Consider the following 18,376-nt stretch of genomic DNA (forward strand, 5'->3'; position numbering starts at 1 on the left):
TGCCGCGCACCGCCTACGGCACGCGCGCAGCGTCCTCTCCGAGGGAACCGGCGCAGTGCATGCTGGGTCTTGCAGTCCTCACGGACTGGGAGAGCAGCGCCGCGCGGCACGACGGGAACGTCCGTTCTCCGGGGCGGGGCGCAGAGGCGGGGCGCGAGGCGCATGCGCAGCTCCCGCCGCTGGGGCCGGCGCGCTGCCGCCCGCCCCTTCCTGCCGGTGTGCGCGGGGCTCCGCCCTCGCAGCGATGGCGGCGCTCGGTGTAAACAGGGCCGGGGCCGGCGCGGCGGCGGACGCTGCTCGGGGGCCCGGCGGCAGCGGCAGGGGGCCGGTGGGCGCCGCCGTGAAGGTGAGAAGGGCTCCATTCCCGTTCCATCCCGGCCGCGGCGGCGGGAGTGGGGAGTGCCCGCTCTGAGCGGCCTCGAGTCCGCGGCGGGAGCGTCGCCAGCAGGCGTGGGTGAGGGTGAGGGCCCGGGAGGGCTTTGGGGCGGCCCCGGGAGGGTGGCACGAGATGTCATAAAATACATTACTGGCGTTGCAGTGTGTTTTCTAGGAACCTTGACTTCGGTCAGTTTGGGAGCTGATGCAGTCCCTTCGTGAATTGTAGGTTCTTGAGTGCGGAGTCTGCGAAGATGTGTTTTCTTTGCAAGGTGACAAAGTTCCCCGGCTGCTTCTGTGTGGCCACACGGTCTGCCATGACTGTCTGACCCGGCTCCCCCTTCACGGTAGAGCAGTCCGCTGTCCTTTTGATCGACAAGTTACTGAACTGGGTAAGAAAATGTAGTTCTAAAACTTTAAAAAAATAAATAAAGGTAAACTAACAGATTTAACTGTTAACTCAGTAACAGATTTAACAAGATCAAAGCTTTATGAGAACATCCAATATATCTTCAACTTATGCTGAGATACTTCTGATGGAAGAAAAAGTGGAATATTACTAAGCTAGGCTAAGACCTGAGAAGACATGGAGGAGAAAAGACAACTTTTGTGCCTTAAAACTTGCTTGTAGGTCAAGGTTCTAGAACTAGTTGATCAAAAAAGCTGATAAGTAGAAAACTAGCAAAATAGCTCAAAGGTAAAACTGCTTCTGTGTGTTCTAACTGATCCTTTGGGCCAGGGGGTCATAGCCACTGCAAATCTCAGCAGGTACCTTTAAAAAGTATTGTATCCAGCATATAGCAGTGAGATATTCTGTGAGTACATCTTGTTATGGCCCCTGCCATGTGCATCTTGTTATTAGCTAATACTTAATGTTATTTAACTTCATGGAGATTTTGGCTCTGTTTGGCTGAGGGTTAAAGCTTGGTGAAAAGTAGAGCAACTCCAGGCCTTTTTCTAAGGATTTTTGCTCACCCTGTTTGAATGTCAACCTGTGAGGAAACCAAAGAAACCAGCTCCGTTTTCCTGATTCCTGTAATTGGTTTTCTGTTTTTAATGAGACAGTCTCAGGCAGCTACTTAAAATTTCTGCCTATATTATAGGATTAGGTTAAGGAGACTTTTTTTTTTTTTTTTTTTGAAGGAGAGGCTATAAAATCATGGCATAAAGCTACCTGGATTGAACCAAAATGCTTAAGCAATAACAATAGATTCTTTTGTAGGCTACTCCTAGTTGATAATCTTGTGAATTCAGTGGGTAAACTTGCTACTTTTCGTTTATCATTAAATCTCTGAATACCATACATATCCAAATTTTAAGAAGGAAATCTCAGAAACTTCCCAAAAGGTAAACTTGAGGGTTGATGTGAAAGCACTTCTTTTAACTTTCCTGGCCTATACATGGATAACTGGGAAGGCAGGAAAAAGAAATAGTTCATCAATGAGGACTTCGAGAAATACAGGGCCTGTAGGTGAAAACTGCCAATGCTTTACTAACTTGTTTAGCAAAAAATCTAATTGCCAATAAAATGTTGCTTTCAGAGAAAACATTTCATAATTAATAGGTAAGGCTAAAATTTGCCCAAGCAATTTTACTTTCTAGAGTAGACTAAATGTAATTTTTGAGGTGTTCTTTAATGAAGTATTCTTATGACTAATCTTCTTAGGGAAAATTTTAAATGAGTATGTAAACACTGGAGATATGTGAACTATCTAATGGTTATCTTCAACTGGATTAGGATTCTTCACTGGGGGAAAAATGTAAAGGCAAAGCTTTTCTTTAATTGGGGTATTCTCAAACTTTCAAAGTCATTAACTTTGTATGATGTTGTTGATAACTAGTATATTTCAATAGAACAGTCTCTTTAGAAAAAAAAAAATACTGTCAATCTTTACTTGAAGTATTCCAGTTAGGGAGAAGAAGATGAATCATCTCTTGTTACCAGGTTTTACTTCTCCCCTTTCTGTAGGGTAGGTTAGTTTCTCTCAAAATACCTAAACCAGGGAACACATAGAAAAGGATATTGCTACATGTAGTAGCTTTGGAAACTCAGGGTTTTCACCTCAGAGCAGCACTTCTAAGGCAGCCTTGAACAGTAGTTTTTTTGTTTTTGTTTGTTTGTTTGTTTGCCTGTCTCCGTCCCTGTTGCCTGCCAGCAAATATGTTATCAAGCTGGAACTCTTCTCTGCTAGTTATTATCATTAGAACATGCATCGGCAAGCTGGCACCTGCAAGCTTTGACAGCCTTTGTGGAACACATCCCATTACTATTTTTTCTATCTTGTGTTTTTTTCATAGTGCTAAGGGAAAATATTGAAACATCATGCAAGATGATGTATCTTTTGCTTTCTTCTCTCTGTTCATACAAGTTGTGCTTTTCATACCTAATTTTGTATAACTTGTAGTCTTTTCCCAGACAAGTGAAGCGCTTTTGAAAATGACATTACTGGCTGCAGTTGGCCTTAATATCATGACACAGCTCTGTTGTGCTCGCATTTCTGGCTGACATGCTTCCTGCTTTTCATCTTGGCCTCATTTTAGAAGAGAGACAGAGAGAATGTGTAGTGGTTTTGTAAGAGATACAAATGTTCCTTCTGGGTGCAAGGATGAGCTCACTAGGCTCTTCTGTACTTGTGACCTAAGCAGGATTCGAACTGAGGTCTACAGAGATAAAACAAATCTATTTGCACATTTTTAGCATAAAAGAAATACTTGGTCAGCTGGTTGAAAGTATCCATTTTAAGGATGCAATTTTATAATGCTTTTAGTGTAAAAAGAGGAAAAGTGATTTTTTTCAATTACATAAACTTAATGGTAGTTCTCAGTGAAATGAGATGTGACCCTCTATATGGCAATGTGTGTATAATAGGGTGCTTACTGATTATAAACTATATTTTAGCAGTTTAGTGAGAAACATGCTTGTAAGCTTTGGCTGTTCTTCATCTTTGCCTAAAATCAAGTGTGCAGATTATCTGTAATATGTATTACCAAATTTTTGCATATATAATAAAAAGAAAGTTGTCGGGAGAGAGACAGTACCAGTAGGCATTATATTGGTGTATGTCTTGTGTACTGTAGTAACTGAAGCTTGTGCAAACAGTCATTCTGCTGTGGACTGGTGCTGCTCTGAAAGCTATAGAAGGGAGCTGCCTAATTTGGTTTCTGTACTTTTCTTCGTGGGAATTAGGGTCAGTCATCTAGATGCAGAGTTGGCAATTTCAAGTCTCATTTACAAACTTCTAACATATCTAATTTCCAAAAATAGATATTGTGTCCTATATTGTATCCTATATTTATTCGACTTGTAAAGCAAGTCAAATAAAGGAAGTCGAAAGGAATGACTTCCTTTCTCTGTGACATGAGGAATGCTGACCCTGAGAGGAAGGCTAAAGCTCTTTTAAATAATAATAACAATAAAAAGAATACACACACACACACACACACACACACACACACACACACACACAAGAAGTATCTGTAATTAGAGCCCCTTCCTAACAGGCTGCATGTGCGTGCTGCAAATCCAGACTTGTGTGAGAGCTGGAGAGAGCCATTTTCTTAGAACTATGAAAATGCTGATGATTGTCTTGCTGTATGTACTGTGCTGAGGACTGTGGATACTCATTTCTATTTCTATTAACTGTCTGCTGCTCACAGTAAATGGTGTCTGGTGCTTCCTTTGGGACTGTACTTTCACTCTTACATTTTGATGCATTGAATGGTGAGTATGACAGCATGGCACTGAAGAAAGGCTTAAGATCTGTACAGGATGGGTGAGATGGCATCAGAATTTCAGAAAGATGCAGAGGACCTGTTGTTTTCAGGCCGCCACAGTGCAACATGATGCAGGAGATGATAATACAACTCTCAAGAGAATCAGCAAGGGAGAATACAAACTATAACTTGGTCTTTCCTTTGGGGAAAATGTGTGGGATGTAATTTCTGCAAGTTCATATCTGATTCTCTCTTGTGAGACAGCAGATACAGTCTGAAAAAGTCAAGAATTTTCAGAGATGCTTTGGAGCCAGTCCCTAGTTTCAGCTTTCATTCTGCGAGTCATTCCTGCCTAAAGTGTGAGAGGCAGCTCAACCTTTCACTGGGTCTGGCATTGTGTCCTAAAATTATGTCTTCCACTTGATGCTTGAAGCAAAACATAAATGGAATAAAGCAGTCACTTGAGTTCAATAATACTATTCTGTGTATTTTTTTCTATCTTGGCTTTACTAAATAACAGAAGTGTAGTGATGAGTGGCTTGCCTCTCATTCTTAAACTGGTATGTTCACACAAGCACAAAGCAAATAGCTGAATCTCAGAGGCAGTACACAAATGCAGTTTTATCCAGGTAGTGCTGCACTACACACTACCAGCAAACTGCAGCTCCTGTGTCTGATTAACACAAATCAAGAGTTGAGTAGTAAAATATATTAAACGCTTTCAAATTTAATACAGTTTCTGTTTAAATACAAAAAGATACTTCTGGGTAGCTTCTTATGCTCGTAGGTCAATACCCCAGGCACTACTGGTGATATTGTTCATGTTGAGCCCCCTGACATTTAACATCCTTTTTTAATTCCTGAGGTTCACAGCTTAATGTACATTCCAGTAAGTATGTTAGAGAGGCAAGTGCAGTTGTAAAAGTGGGGTTCTTCATGGAGGAGAGCTTTTTTTCTTCAGTACACAAAAGACACGTTCTATTCAAGCATTTAGACGAAGCTTAGAATAACAAATAGTTTGCATTAGGATAAACTGGAATAGACCAGTCATTTTGCATATAATTTATTGAGTTTATTTTCTCAGCTCTGGCTTCAAGAGTCTTGGAAAATTTGTTACAAAAACGCACAGGCATTTATGGGTTAACTGTTAATTCATAGAAAAATGGGATGTTTGGAGATTGAGTGTGGACTGTTTCATGAATTCTGGTGAACTGGTCATAGTAGAATCCATATGGAGACAGCAGAGAGGTCCTTTGAGTTGATCATAGTGTTGGGACTGGAGGAAGAGCTTATGTATTTTATGTCTGCTGCAAATTAGGAGTCACAAATAATTGCAGTCTGTAGCTGGGTTGGCATGTGTTGATGCTGTTTGTGAATGACCTTCTTGCTTAGGACTTAAACTGGCTCCAAAATATGCAGAGGTAGGGATATAGTTTGGACAACTTTAAAAGCTGACCTGCCCCTGAATTAAGTGACGCTCGTTCTAGAAACTCCTGATGACTTCAGCGCTAAGGTCCATAAAAGCACATCCTCCGTATTCTCAGATTGTCTAGCTGTAATTAATCTTCCTTTGTTTTCAAAACTTAACTGTCATTTAACAATAGTAGTTGGCCTGTTGCAGTTGATCAAATATAACTATTCCTTGTAAATTCAGGAAGATATCAGGTTCTGTATGCTCTGTCCTTGAAGATGGCAGGCTTGGCCCTTTGAGGAAATCTTTGGTCAGCGTTCTAATTATATAGAGCCCCTTTTCTTTATATAGCATGCTCTCTGAGAGAGAGGGCCTAGATATTTTCTATATAGAGGCTAAGAGAATGATTGAAAACTGAGCCAGTACTCAAATATAATTATCTTTGAGGCACTTATACCCAACAAAAAGTGTTTTAATTTTTTTTTTAATTAAAAAAAATCATAACCATAAAGTTAAAGATGAGAAATAATCACTTCAGTGTTCAGGTTCTTGTACATATGCTAAACAGTGTGTGTCTACAATGTTTAGTAGCAGTCATGGGTATGGAATTTGTTTTTAATTCTCATCAGGTAACTTCATGTGCCTGGAATGTAAGCTGGGCAAAATGAGAATGAAATAGACATAGACTACTGCTTTCTTTTTCATGAGTTTCTTTTTCATTATACGTATTCTCTGTGAGTCTCCCTTTCTGAATATTTTTTAGCTTTTATTTTGTGTTTTTCTAGGCTGAGATCTGTTATAGATGTTGCATCTTGTGTTTAGGGAATGTAAGGTTTGTCAGTGTGAGTTCTGCATAATTACTGATGGCACAGTAGAAATGTTCATGGTACATAGGTTCATGAATATATTAAAGACATATAGTTTACATATTTACGTTGGCATATATTTTTTAAGATCTTCCTTACAGTCTGTAGTAGGATGTTGTTATTGCAGATTATTTAACAAGTGTTGTTTTTTTAATTTATGAATCATAATGGTAACCCTTCAGTAGGGAAAACCTACGTAACCTATGTAAAACCTATGTAAATATTAAGTAGTTCCATGGTGGAAAGAAGAAAAGGTAAAGAATGGAAAGGTAGTGTGAACTTCTGTAGCTAGAACAGTAGTTACAACTCGCTCCATTTTTCTGTCGTCTTTATTAGATTGTCAGAATCTTAGGTTTGTGGAGCCTCTTATGACAGTATTTGCTTGGAATTTTTCATCTTCTCCCATTTAATCTACTACTTCATTAAAACAGGAGACTCTGGTGTCTGGGGCTTGAAAAAGAACTTTGCTTTGTTGGAACTGTTGGAACGACTGCAGAATGGACCTGCTGGGCAGTGTGGGACAACAGAAGAAGCTATTGGCCTATCTGGAGAGGTACTAATTGAAAGACAAGTTAATTACTCTGCTTGAAATGTATATTTAGATGTGACGATTCTGTTTTTAGTGTAATAAAAATGAATTCCAATTCCGTATCAAATGCGAAGTTCTTCCTAGGCATTTGAAATCAGGTCTTTCCCGAGTGTTGCTTTTCTTCGGTCTTTGACTATATCATGTGATAGGAAATAGTTATTAAAACTGGCTCATTTAATCATTTTACTATTAGCAACTACTGTGAAAAGACTATTGTGGGCTGTCATTCTAGAAGCAGAATTTTGTCTTTAGGACTTATTTGTCTTTCTGTAACCTCATGATTTCTTTCTATGATGTATGTATAAAAGGTAGTTTCTAGAGCTTGAATGCTTTACGCCTGGAACTTCTACTGAAGTTTGGATCTATGGAATCTCTGGACCCTTCCAGAAGAAATCTTTGGAGTTTATTGTAAAGCAGACAATTCTTTTGTTTGTTTTTTGAATTTGATGAAAAAAATAAAAGCAAGCTTTGGAAGTGTTCTCAATATTTATTAGCATTCAGCTTTTAAGAGAAGTCTACTTGTTAGGTTTATGGTGGTGTTAACTTCCGTGACTTTTTCCCAGTTACTGGAATTGGAGAACAGTTTCAGTTTTCCATTTTTTTTCTTGCTGTCAGTGTATCGTCCGCTGCGATGAGGACGAAGCCCACGTTGCATCTGTGTACTGCACTGTGTGCGCCACGCACCTGTGTGCAGACTGCTCCCAGCTGACACACTCCACCAAGACCCTGGCGAAGCACCGGCGGGTGCCCCTTGCCGACAAGCCCCATGAGAAGACCATGTGCTCCCAGCACCAAGTGCACGCCATTGAGTTTGTTTGCTTGGAGGAGGGCTGCCAGGCTAGTCCCCTCATGTGCTGCGTCTGCAAAGAATATGGGAAGCATCAAGGTCACAAGGTACTGCTTCAGATGAGTTTATTGTCGTGTCATGGGGTAGCTTACATAAATAATACTTAGAAATTTAAGTGCAGAAGATGAGGAAAGAGGGTAGATGTTTGCATCTTTTTGGAAATAACTTCATGTTGTTCATTTCTTTATCATACTTTTCAGTTAACTGCTCTGGTAAAAATGCAGGGAGGAGAAATTGTTCCTGCGACCACAGTATGGTTATTTGTATGCCAAGATGGAAAGGGCCTTTATCTGAGGCCGTTCTGAAGGTCGCTGTGCTGTGTCAGCAGTTCTTATAATTGTTATTTACCAAGCAAATACTAAATTTACCCAACCTGGTACAGTCCAACCATCTTTTAGATGTGATTATGGGAAATAGCGTGTTCACTTGTGTAATTGCTAGATTGCTATCTTTAGTCTCAATGTAATAAGGTTAATGTGTTTTAACTTTCGATTTGTTTTAAAATTGTACTTTTCTTCTAAATATGTAGGTATACACACATACTTTTTTTCCTTCCCCTTACTATATGTATTGTAAAATGGGATGATTATGGAAGGTGGTTGTTTTGGACTTTGACATGTTACTTTCAATTAATAGCATTCAGTCTTGGAGCCAGAGGCAAACCAGATTCGTGCATCCATTTTAGACATGGCCCACTGCATAAGAACTTTCACAGAAGAAATCTCGGATTACTCCAGGAAATTAGTTGGAATTGTTCAGCAAATAGAAGGAGGAGAACAAATAGTTGAAGATGGAGTTGGAATGGCCCATACTGAACATGTATGCTTTTTTTTCTTTCCTGCAAGTTTTCTGTTTCTTATAGTAGCTTGCATTTTGTTTTGTTTAAGCTTGTCACAAATGTAGACTTTTCAGAGCAGTAAATTTTGACTACTGAGTGTGTCATTTAAGGAAGTTCTTTGCAAATTACATTTATATTTTGTATGAGGAAAAGACGTTATCTTTACAAAGTCAATGGAATTTGAACATACTTGACATACCTCAATGCTGAGGCTTAAGATCATAAATGGAAGAGGAACTTGTATTTCACCACAGTATGGTTTTGTCTGTGTGAAAACAGATGCAGTAGGAGGTTATATAATTGCAAATTATCTTGGGCTTGGGGCTGTTAAGAGGCTCTGTGCAACTGAAACTTGAAATGCAGGCTAGCCAACCAGATGTGAGTGTGAGTTAGAAATTGGAATAAAATGCAAAATATTGTATTTGTGGCATCAGCTGTCATCCTTGGCATTTCCTGTTGATCTCACAACTGTAGGTGCCGGGGACTGCGGAGAATGCTCGCTCGTGTGTCCGGGCCTATTTTTCTGATCTTCACGAAACCCTTTGCCGTCAGGAGGAGATGGCTCTGAGTGTTGTTGACGCTCATGTGAGGGAGAAGTTGATCTGGCTTAGACAGCAGCAAGAAGACATGACCATCTTGTTGTCACAGGTTTCAACAGCTTGCCTTCATTGTGAAAAGACTTTACAGCAGGTAGGCAGGCAAGCCGTAACATGGGGCAGGAGAAATGTTAAGTTTAGGCCATAACATTAAAAAAAAAAAAAAGTTTTCTGCGCTCTTGTTTCTTTTATAATATTTAAAACAACGATACACTATGGAGTGTTTGTTATGCGTGAATGACCTAACCAGTACAGTGGTATCAAGTTTTCCCATTCCTGGAAGTACTGTAGCTACAGCATGATTATGTACCTGCAGTACTCTGGAGTAACATCTAGTTCATCATGGGGTGAGTTGGAAGAAAGAGATAAATGGACGCAAAAAACCCTACAATACTTATGAGAGGGATTTTACAGTTACTGGTACAAATGTTTGAAAATGTTTTTATGTAACACTGATACAGAAGAATGTTTACAGACTAAATAGCTCTCTGTAGGTCTTGCTGTCTGGATAGTTAATATTTTATTAAACATGTGAAGAAAGTGGCTATTTGATAGTACCAGGTTGATCCATTATTCCCTCACTTCGGCAAAAAGTAAACAGTATGTGCAGCAAGCAGTAAATAATTTGTCAAGTTATTAATGTGTTATACATTTTAGAAATTTATTTAGTACTAGCATTTGGTTACTTAGTGAAATAGACATTCAGATTTGCTAGTATTAAGGCAGAATCACATTTGATTTAAATAGCATTTTTTGTAAAGGCTAATTTTCCTTGACAGGAATAGTTGAAATGTTTTATTTCCAGACACCGCGTTTGTTTTGGTTTTGATCATACACAGTAAGTTACTGATGGGAGGGAATCCTTTTCTTTTTGTGTGTTTAGGATGACTGCAGAGTAGTGTTGGCCAAACAGGAAATTACAAGACTGCTAGAGACGTTACAAAAACAGCAGCAGCAATTTACGGAACTGGCAGATCACATCCAGCTGGATGCTAGCATTCCTGTCACCTTTACAAAGGTATCCTTAATCTTGTGAGAACATACTTTATGTCACTTTATGAAGTTCCAAATATCATTTAAACATACCAAGTTGACTATTAGTTACAGCCACAGTGCCTTAACACTTGATGAGAATCTATTATTACTGTGGTGAAACTGAGGATATAAGTACTTCTACTGATGTTTTTCCTATAGGAAATTAATGCTGTCGTATGGATTAGGTTCCAGTATTATTAGCATTGCTATCAACATCTGTGTCCTACGTGACTTTCTGATACAGGTTTTCATGCCATGTCCTTTTGCGTGTGGCGAAGCTTTCTTAGGATTCCATTGCTTTTGCAGTAAAGCAATTCAGAATTAATATGTATGATTTCCATTGTGCAGCTTTTCTCCAGATTCATCACTAATTGCTGTTCTTAATTATCTGTTCTGAGACTAATTAATAATTAGTGTTCTTAAATGCCTACATCTTGTCTTTCAGTCTACTTTAGGGATGCACATGTTTCAGCAGTGTGGTATGAGAAATTTAATTTCTGCTGAATACTTTATTGTGTAACTTCAGTATGTTTTAATTCTTACGTAATTACTTCTTTATTTGTTTCAAGCAGAAGGTGGAGCTTTCAGTCAACAGATCTATCAGTGCAGTATTTTCACCTCTGACCCTCCTTCCCTCATTCAGAATAGAGGCAAGAGATAGCTGGGTGCAGGAGACATCTGTCTGCAACCCTTGCTTAAATCTTAAGTGCTGTTGCATATGTGAAGCAGGAGGTGCAGCTTTTGCAAAAGATGTTACACCTTGCATATTCAGGAGCTGACTGGTGCGATTTCAAAGGACTGAGACTTGCATAATAGAGTGTCCCCCTCTTGCTCCTTACCTATTTCTTTCCCTAGAAGCTGTTAATCTAAATCAGAGAACCCCTATCAGAAATTTGTGAGCGTTTGGGAAGAGAGGGTTGTAGCCAGCTTGGCTACAGTAGGAGACCTGAAATAGGTCCTGGCTCAGGGTACTCAGAAGTCTTCAAATGCCTTTCCTCATTTCAGCATTCCTGGGAAAGAAATGAGGCATCTATTGCTCTGTCCTGTGACAGACTGGGATTCTCACCAAGTCATGCGAAACCCAGATTTGATGTTTCAAAGGTGCCAAAGCAAATGTCACTTTTCACAGAAATAGCAGTAGTCATGGGGGTGAAAAAAGAAAGGGTGAAAACTATTTCTTCAGTCCCTCTTTTCCTTTTGTGTTCCTTTTGATATGAAACTTAAAGCTTGCCTTCTACACAAAGGCTTTTTTTCAGGTCTTTTTACATTGCTATGTTTGTATCTTTTTTTTTTTTTTTTTTTCCCCTTCTCAGTTTTCCCCTGCTTCTTGTCATTTCTCAAGATCCTATTACAAGAACTGCCTATGGACATAGCAGTAGCCTAAGGACACTGATTTAAGCTATAGTGAGCATTTGAGCAGTTTCCTGCTTGCTCTGTTGCAGAGGGAAGAATAAAGAGTTGATCTGGGATGATGATGGCATCTGTCTGGCTGTATAAGTGAATCCTGTGTGTGTGTTGCAGGTCACAGGATGTGGATGTCTAGTTGAACATCACATTGATGCTCAGTGGTTTTGGACCAAGATAAGTTGCAGTATTTTGCCCTCAAGAAATAGTGTTTCTAACACAAAAAGAAAGAAAAAAATGGATGGAGTAAACAGACTTTTTATGTGTTGCCCAGCACAATGATGCCCCAAACCTCCAGATCTTGCAGTAAAAACAAATGTAATGTGACAGGGGTCTGCTTTCAACTCATTCCTTATGAAAATATTTCTGAGTACTTGACACATTTCTGGGATACACATACGTTTGTCTTAAGTTTTATTTTTTTGGTGTTTTACATTAGTAATGCCACTTGATCCTTTTGTCCTCAGCACATTCAGTACTCTAGGTAACCTGATGAATAATGATCCATTGAGTACAAATACAAAATGGATTCTCCTTGCCACCAACACGTTACTGTTTGTTTTTTAACACTACTTTAAGTTACTGCTTGGTGCTGATGTTGCTCTAATGTGCTAAAGGATTGGGAATGGCTTCTGGTGAAGAGACGGAGTTATGGAGCTTCCTGCTAAAAATAATTCTCTGGGTGTGGGCATTGATGCTGCAACAAAACTTGGTGTAAAAGCTCCAAAATCAGCGGGCAATTTTCTGGTCAGAGAGTCCTTGCTCATTGCTGTGAACAGCTTGTCAGGGGATTTGGACTGAGAATGATACAAGATTTGAAATTTTAAGTATAGATATACTAGCATGAGTGGATAGATGGTTTTGTAGAAAATAAAATGTGCAGAAGTTACAGATATACTGTAGAAATAATTGGATATTGTGGCTTGTTCTTCATGGTGATGATTGTCAAGTGGTGGTGACCTCTACCTTTGGAATCAATGCATTTCATCACTTTACAAATAGTGATGAGATGTTCTGTGTCCTGGAATGTATTTGTTTTCCTAACCTTGCTCTCACTTTGTGTATCCCGGTTCTCCCAGGACAACAGGGTGCATATTGGACCAAAAATGGAGATTCGGGTTGTCACTTTGGGATTGGATGGAGCTGGCAAAACAACTATTTTGTTCAAGTTGAAGCAAGATGAATTCATGCAGCCAATTCCAACAATAGGTTAGTAGTAATGACTTAAACGTAATGGTTTTCTGAGCATTTGATTATTTCGTGCTCATAGAGAATAAGACTATAAAACCTGAATATTTTTATTTTAGGTTTCAATGTTGAAACAGTAGAATATAAAAATTTGAAGTTTACTATTTGGGATGTAGGAGGAAAGCACAAATTGAGGCCATTGTGGAAGCATTATTATCTCAATACACAAGGTAAGATTAACACAACTTTGAATCTCTTTAAATCATCTTAAAATACAAGCTAAAAAACAAAATACAACTTATTGCTAACTTGCTTAAAACCATTATTACCAGAAATAATTTATAACTGCAGAGAATCATTGCTATACAGCACCATACAGCTGCTAGATTCATGGTGTGAGATATTTTAATCCCCTTAGTTGTAGTGGTGTTGAATTAGTTGTAGTGACTGCTGAAGTCTTTATAAATCCATTGGACGGTTCATGGAGCTGAACAGAAATAGAATCTGTTAAACTGATTTCAGCTAACAACAGACAAGGTGCAACATGCTAGTAGTTCCTGCAGCAATAAGTAATGCTTCCCAGGTGTTGTCAGGTACAACTTTCAATAGCAGTTGAAATGAAAATACTCTCTTCTCTAGTTGGCAGCTTAAAACTTCTGAAGAATTCTGACTTGGTATTGTTGTGTGAATTTTATTAGTAAAAGTATTTTATTATGAAAATGTAATTCTGAATTATACTGACCTGGGAATTTGTGCTGTTGTAAATGCTTCACAATAGTTTTCCAGTTTAGGAAGGGGTTCTACACGAATTAAATGATTTACTTGGATTATTTCAGAATGACAGACATTAGTTGAAGGATTCCAATTTGTTCGCACTTTATGCTTTCTTTGCAAACTTTAACCTTTTAGATCTTTCTAGCTTTATATAAATATATCCATTATATATAAACTGCATTTGGTGTTTCTGTCGTCCTCTTAAAACTAACCTGTAAACATCAGTAACACGGAATCATGCCTGCCTCGAGGGGAATTCTATGCAAAACCAAGGCCACAGCTAAAGCACTAGCTTGGTAGAAAGAGGCCCCCGCCCAACATGCACACACTGTCCAAGTTGATGACTTGAACTCCTGTATTCTGGTTTTGCTTCCTGAACACTGCAGTCTCTCTGCCATCTCAGTCACCCGCTATAATGGACAGTGAAATGTCTTGCTACTCTCTCAATTCATTAGTAGGAGTCTACAATCTTCCTGGCTTGTATAGTCCTGCTGTAAGCTCGTCTGAGACGAGCAGGGAAATGACTGGCTTGGCTGAAGCCGCAGGTTTTACAGCCAGTTCAGTGAAATTAGAAGTCATATGGGAGTCTGAGCATAAATGGATCAGGAAATGGTTTAAAACCAAGATATTTCACACAAGGTAAATCTGTTTTTAGACCTAAGTAGTTATATTAGATGAAGCCTAGAAGTTGAGTATGTTTTTCCTTTTTAGGCTGAAGTCTAGGTTTTTCTGAAAATGATAGGCACATAAGACATTTCTCGATACTGCCGAGCTGAAACTGCACTGCTAAGGCACTACATTTAGACTAGGATAGAACGAGAAAACTGTTAGTTGAAAGCTACCACAATCCAGTGTTTATATTTGAGTACCTAAAACTTCATTTCTTTTCTTTCTTAGCGGTGGTATTTGTTATTGACAGCAGTCATAGAGACAGAGTCAGCGAAGCACACAGCGAACTTGCAAAATTATTAACGGAGAAGGAATTGCGGGATGCCTTGCTCTTGATTTTTGCCAATAAGCAGGTACTTCTGTGTGTCTTTTCCTCTCCCAATTACTTGTTTGCCTTTAGCTTGTACAACAGATTCAAACGCTCTGAATGTTCCATGGCAGGTAAGGTACAGGCATGTGGGAAGGATAAAATGTAGATATTTTTCCTTATCTTTAAAGCTGTTAAACATTCAACAATCAGTTTCTGGTTTATGATTTAAAAAAAAGAAAAACAGGTAAATACTTAAGTGCTTGATTGGTTTTCCAGTTTGAAAAGCATGTATGTGACTTGCAGCCCTTCTCAAATTGAGCTATAGATTATAAACAAAACCTCTCAAACCTGCTACAGAAGAATAACTGAGTTTGTATTTGGTTCTGCTGCAGGATGTAGCAGGTGCGCTCTCGGTGGAAGAAATTACAGAACTGCTGAGTCTCCACAAACTCTGCTGTGGCCGGAGCTGGTACATTCAGGGTTGTGATGCCAGGAGCGGTATGGGACTTTATGAAGGATTGGACTGGCTTTCAAGGCAACTGGTGGCTGCTGGTGTCCTGGACGTGGCTTAGTTTCACAGCAGTTGCAACCTAAGGTTGTAGTTAACCTGGTTTTGTTTGCACGATTTAGGATGTTATAGATGGGCCTGCTGTTTGAAGAGGGGACTTGACTTCACTTGATGGTTACAGGAAAATACAAGCCTTTCATCCTAGATTTGATTCAGTAAGTTTGTGCAATTGTTACAGTGTTTTTGAAATTTGATACGTTCATATGTAATGTGATGGGCATGTTACAAGGGTGCCTTGAAATTCTTTTTGGGGAAATTAGATTGCTATAATTCTTCCCTGATAAATATGTCCTTAGGAATTCATCTGTTAATCATGACATGGTCACCACAGCTAATTCATAGCTGAGAATTTGAGCAATTTAGGAATACTTTTCCAAGCAGACATCCTAAAAATTAATCTCAAGCTATTTAGGATAGTCAAGTGGTGCTAGTCTTATTGCTTAAAAAAATGGATTCATCTGAAGTTGGCATTGACTATCACATGCAAATATGCTGCAAGAGGATGATATCATTTCCTTCATATTTATTAGCTTCTCTGTTCCTTACAAGAAGGAAAGGGAGCATCATTTATTGAGGACCAATTGAGAATGGAGAACAGTGTCCTGGTGCTAGTGGGCTGTGACACTGGCTGGAGTGCATGTTTGGGGAAGAGTTCTTTAGAGTGTGCACGTGCTGAATTATTTAGGGTCAGAATATAGTGTTGCTGAGGTAGAAGTGTTTTGTGTTTGCTTAAGGATATACTCTGTTTTTGGAGATTCAGTTAGAGATTTCAGTTTTGACTTGGAAAGTCAATGAAGCTTAGAAGATATTCCTAAAGAGGCAGCATGGTGTAACATCAGTTCAGCTATGCTCTATCGGTCTACTTTTATGTACAGGTCATGCTTCCAGAATAAGGTAGTTGTCTTAAAATGTTAAATAACCTGTTGTAAAAGCAGTGTGCAACTAAATACAGTCTAGAACAGCAGGTGGTAAAATGTGAGTGAAGCTTTCTATATTTGGAAGATACAATAAGAATGAACAGAATCTACATGAGCTGTCACTCCATGCCTCTACTTTTAAAGGCAACTCATTCACAAAGCTAAGGAATATGAATGTAGCACTCTTTAAATTTAGAGAAGCCTGGAGTGACTCAGTGCTGTCTCCCTCGCAGTTAGTTGATCTGTCTGGTATGCACACCTAGTGTGGTCTCCTGGCGCAGCCCCTGCCGAGGCAAGAACCTGTGAGGCCGGAGAGGGCATGGGACCAGCATAGATTGGGCAAAGCTCAGAATGTATGAACAAGTCGCTTAGTACATTTGCACTTTCCTTCAAGAGGAAGCACTTGTAGTAACTACTCCCTGCTAATGGCAGTTGCTTATAGCTTTCCCTTGTTTAATTTCCTGAAACTGGGGTTTAAATGCAGCTTCAGACTTAGAAAATCTAACGACTTGAAGAGCAGCTGAAAAACACACCAAGCTTTCAAGTAGGTGTTTGTGAAATAGGCTCATATGTCTGCAGACGCACAGAGATACTGCGAGGCGGTAGTTACTCTTCCTTTGGGAAACACCTGATAACTTTTGTACATAGTTTACAGTGGCTGGAGGGGGGTTTGTTGCCCCAGGCCAGCTCAGAACTGTTCCTCCTTGCCAGCCTGCAGCTTCTGGCACAGGATGCAGTTGGCTGCTCTGACCTGCGTATTTGCTTGGCCTGTTCTGCAGAGCTGTGCCAGATCTAGTTAGTGCTGACTGTCCTTTCAGAGCTCTATTTTTAAAATAAGAACAAGTTCTGCTAAGTGTGGTAAATGCTTTTCTGGAATACTTTTAACAGAAAAGACTTGCATTCTTTATAAAATCCTGAATCTGGATTTTTGTTGTAGTTGGCTCAAGCTTTGGTTACACAAGCCTCTCAGACGCTTAGCTGTAGTTCTAATTAGAACCTTAAAATTTTCAAGGTGACCAGTTTGCTTTTTTTGTAACAGTACATTTGGGGGCAGAGAAAGATACTTGCTCGTGCATATTTTTGAGCACAAACAGATTGCTTGTGACATGTGTGGAATGCTACCATTAAAGTGTTTTGTTTTTTTTTTTAAGTGGAATTTATTTAAGATGACTTCAAGTAACTGTGAAACTAAGTAAGTGTTGCGTTTATCTGTGAACTCTTACATTTTGACAGGTACACTAAGGAGTTGTTTGTATTTTAAGTTAATACTATATATAAACTGCTTTGGTTGTAAATTTGAGCTTGTTTCACCGTTTTTGTTGAACTTCTAGTTTAGTGTACTAACTTCTGCGATGTGTAACTGGAATATTACCACAAATGGATTTTACTCAAACATTACTAACTACATGGATTATTTGAAAGACTGAACAACTTTCTGTAGTATTTTGACTTACATGTGAACCTGAGTACAGCATTCGGTGATGATGTGGCTTGCTTTAATGCATCTTGGTGCAAAAATGATAAGTCTAACCTAGCTGAAACAATAGCACCATATCAAGTGATGAAGTGTTACTTATGTTACCTTCAAACTTACTGCAGCCAGAGTGGTACTTGAGGGTTTTGTTTTGATCTGTTGGGATAGGTGTGGATAGTAGGTAGTGATTTTTGGAAAGAAATGACTCTTTCAGTAAAAACACCTAAGCTGCTGTAGTTTAGTTGCCCAGAAAAATTAATGTTTTTCAATAAAAATATCTGCAATCTTCAAAGGATAACTTTAATATTATCCTTCTTTTTTTTTGATTAGAAGTCATTTAAGAGTAATTTTCAACTTCAAACACATTTTTTTTATCACTGTATCTATCTGTTATTTCACTTAAACTTAATGATTGCAGCTTTTGACAGAAATAATTTGATTAGTATCTTCTTTCAGGAAATGGCATGAGGGAAAAAAACCTCCCGCTACCTACTGTAATAGTTTGGCAAGGCTCCTTTCACTTCCTCAGCTGTAAACACAGCCTCCCCCTTCATTATGCCCAGGGGGAAAATCTGATCTACTTCTGTTCTTATTGCTGAAATAAGTACTACACAATCATTCCACACCAAGCCCGAGTTCTGCATGGGGCATCAGACTGTTATTGTACCCCTGGCATAACTAGCTCTGAGTTGAGACCCATAGGTTTGGGCCTTCATAACCTTAAGAGAAATATATATGTTTACATAATGAGGAAGAATGTCTGTCCCTCTTCCAGCTTCAGCATTGTGATTGAGTTAATAT

General features: G+C 39.1%; 1 protein-coding gene across 1 annotated transcript; it reads left to right on the forward strand.

The window, feature by feature from the left end:
* The first annotated feature begins 244 nt into the window (after nt 1-244).
* On the forward strand, nt 245-18,169 carry TRIM23 (tripartite motif containing 23). Its single transcript, XM_026036977.1, has 11 exons — nt 245-346; nt 605-767; nt 6,798-6,919; nt 7,571-7,849; nt 8,439-8,621; nt 9,115-9,330; nt 10,120-10,254; nt 12,755-12,884; nt 12,983-13,093; nt 14,535-14,659; nt 15,009-18,169. The coding sequence occupies exons 1-11, from the start codon at nt 245-247 to the stop codon at nt 15,186-15,188; spliced, it is 1,746 nt and encodes a 581-aa protein (XP_025892762.1). The 3' UTR covers nt 15,189-18,169.
* The last annotated feature ends 207 nt before the right edge of the window (nt 18,170-18,376 follow it).

Source organism: Nothoprocta perdicaria, unplaced genomic scaffold, assembly GCF_003342845.1.
Source record: "Nothoprocta perdicaria isolate Ctin4 unplaced genomic scaffold, notPer1 scaffold_1, whole genome shotgun sequence".
Lineage (NCBI taxonomy): Eukaryota > Metazoa > Chordata > Aves > Tinamiformes > Tinamidae > Nothoprocta > Nothoprocta perdicaria.

Bases quoted from the DNA above. Each gene is read 5' to 3' on its own strand.
- TRIM23 (XM_026036977.1), top strand. From the start codon at position 245: ATGGCGGCGCTCGGTGTAAACAGGGCCGGGGCCGGCGCGGCGGCGGAC. The intron at 8,622-9,114 runs GTATGCTTTTTT...TCACAACTGTAG, and splicing joins GAATGGCCCATACTGAACAT to GTGCCGGGGACTGCGGAGAA. The intron at 14,660-15,008 runs GTACTTCTGTGT...GTTCTGCTGCAG, and splicing joins TGATTTTTGCCAATAAGCAG to GATGTAGCAGGTGCGCTCTC.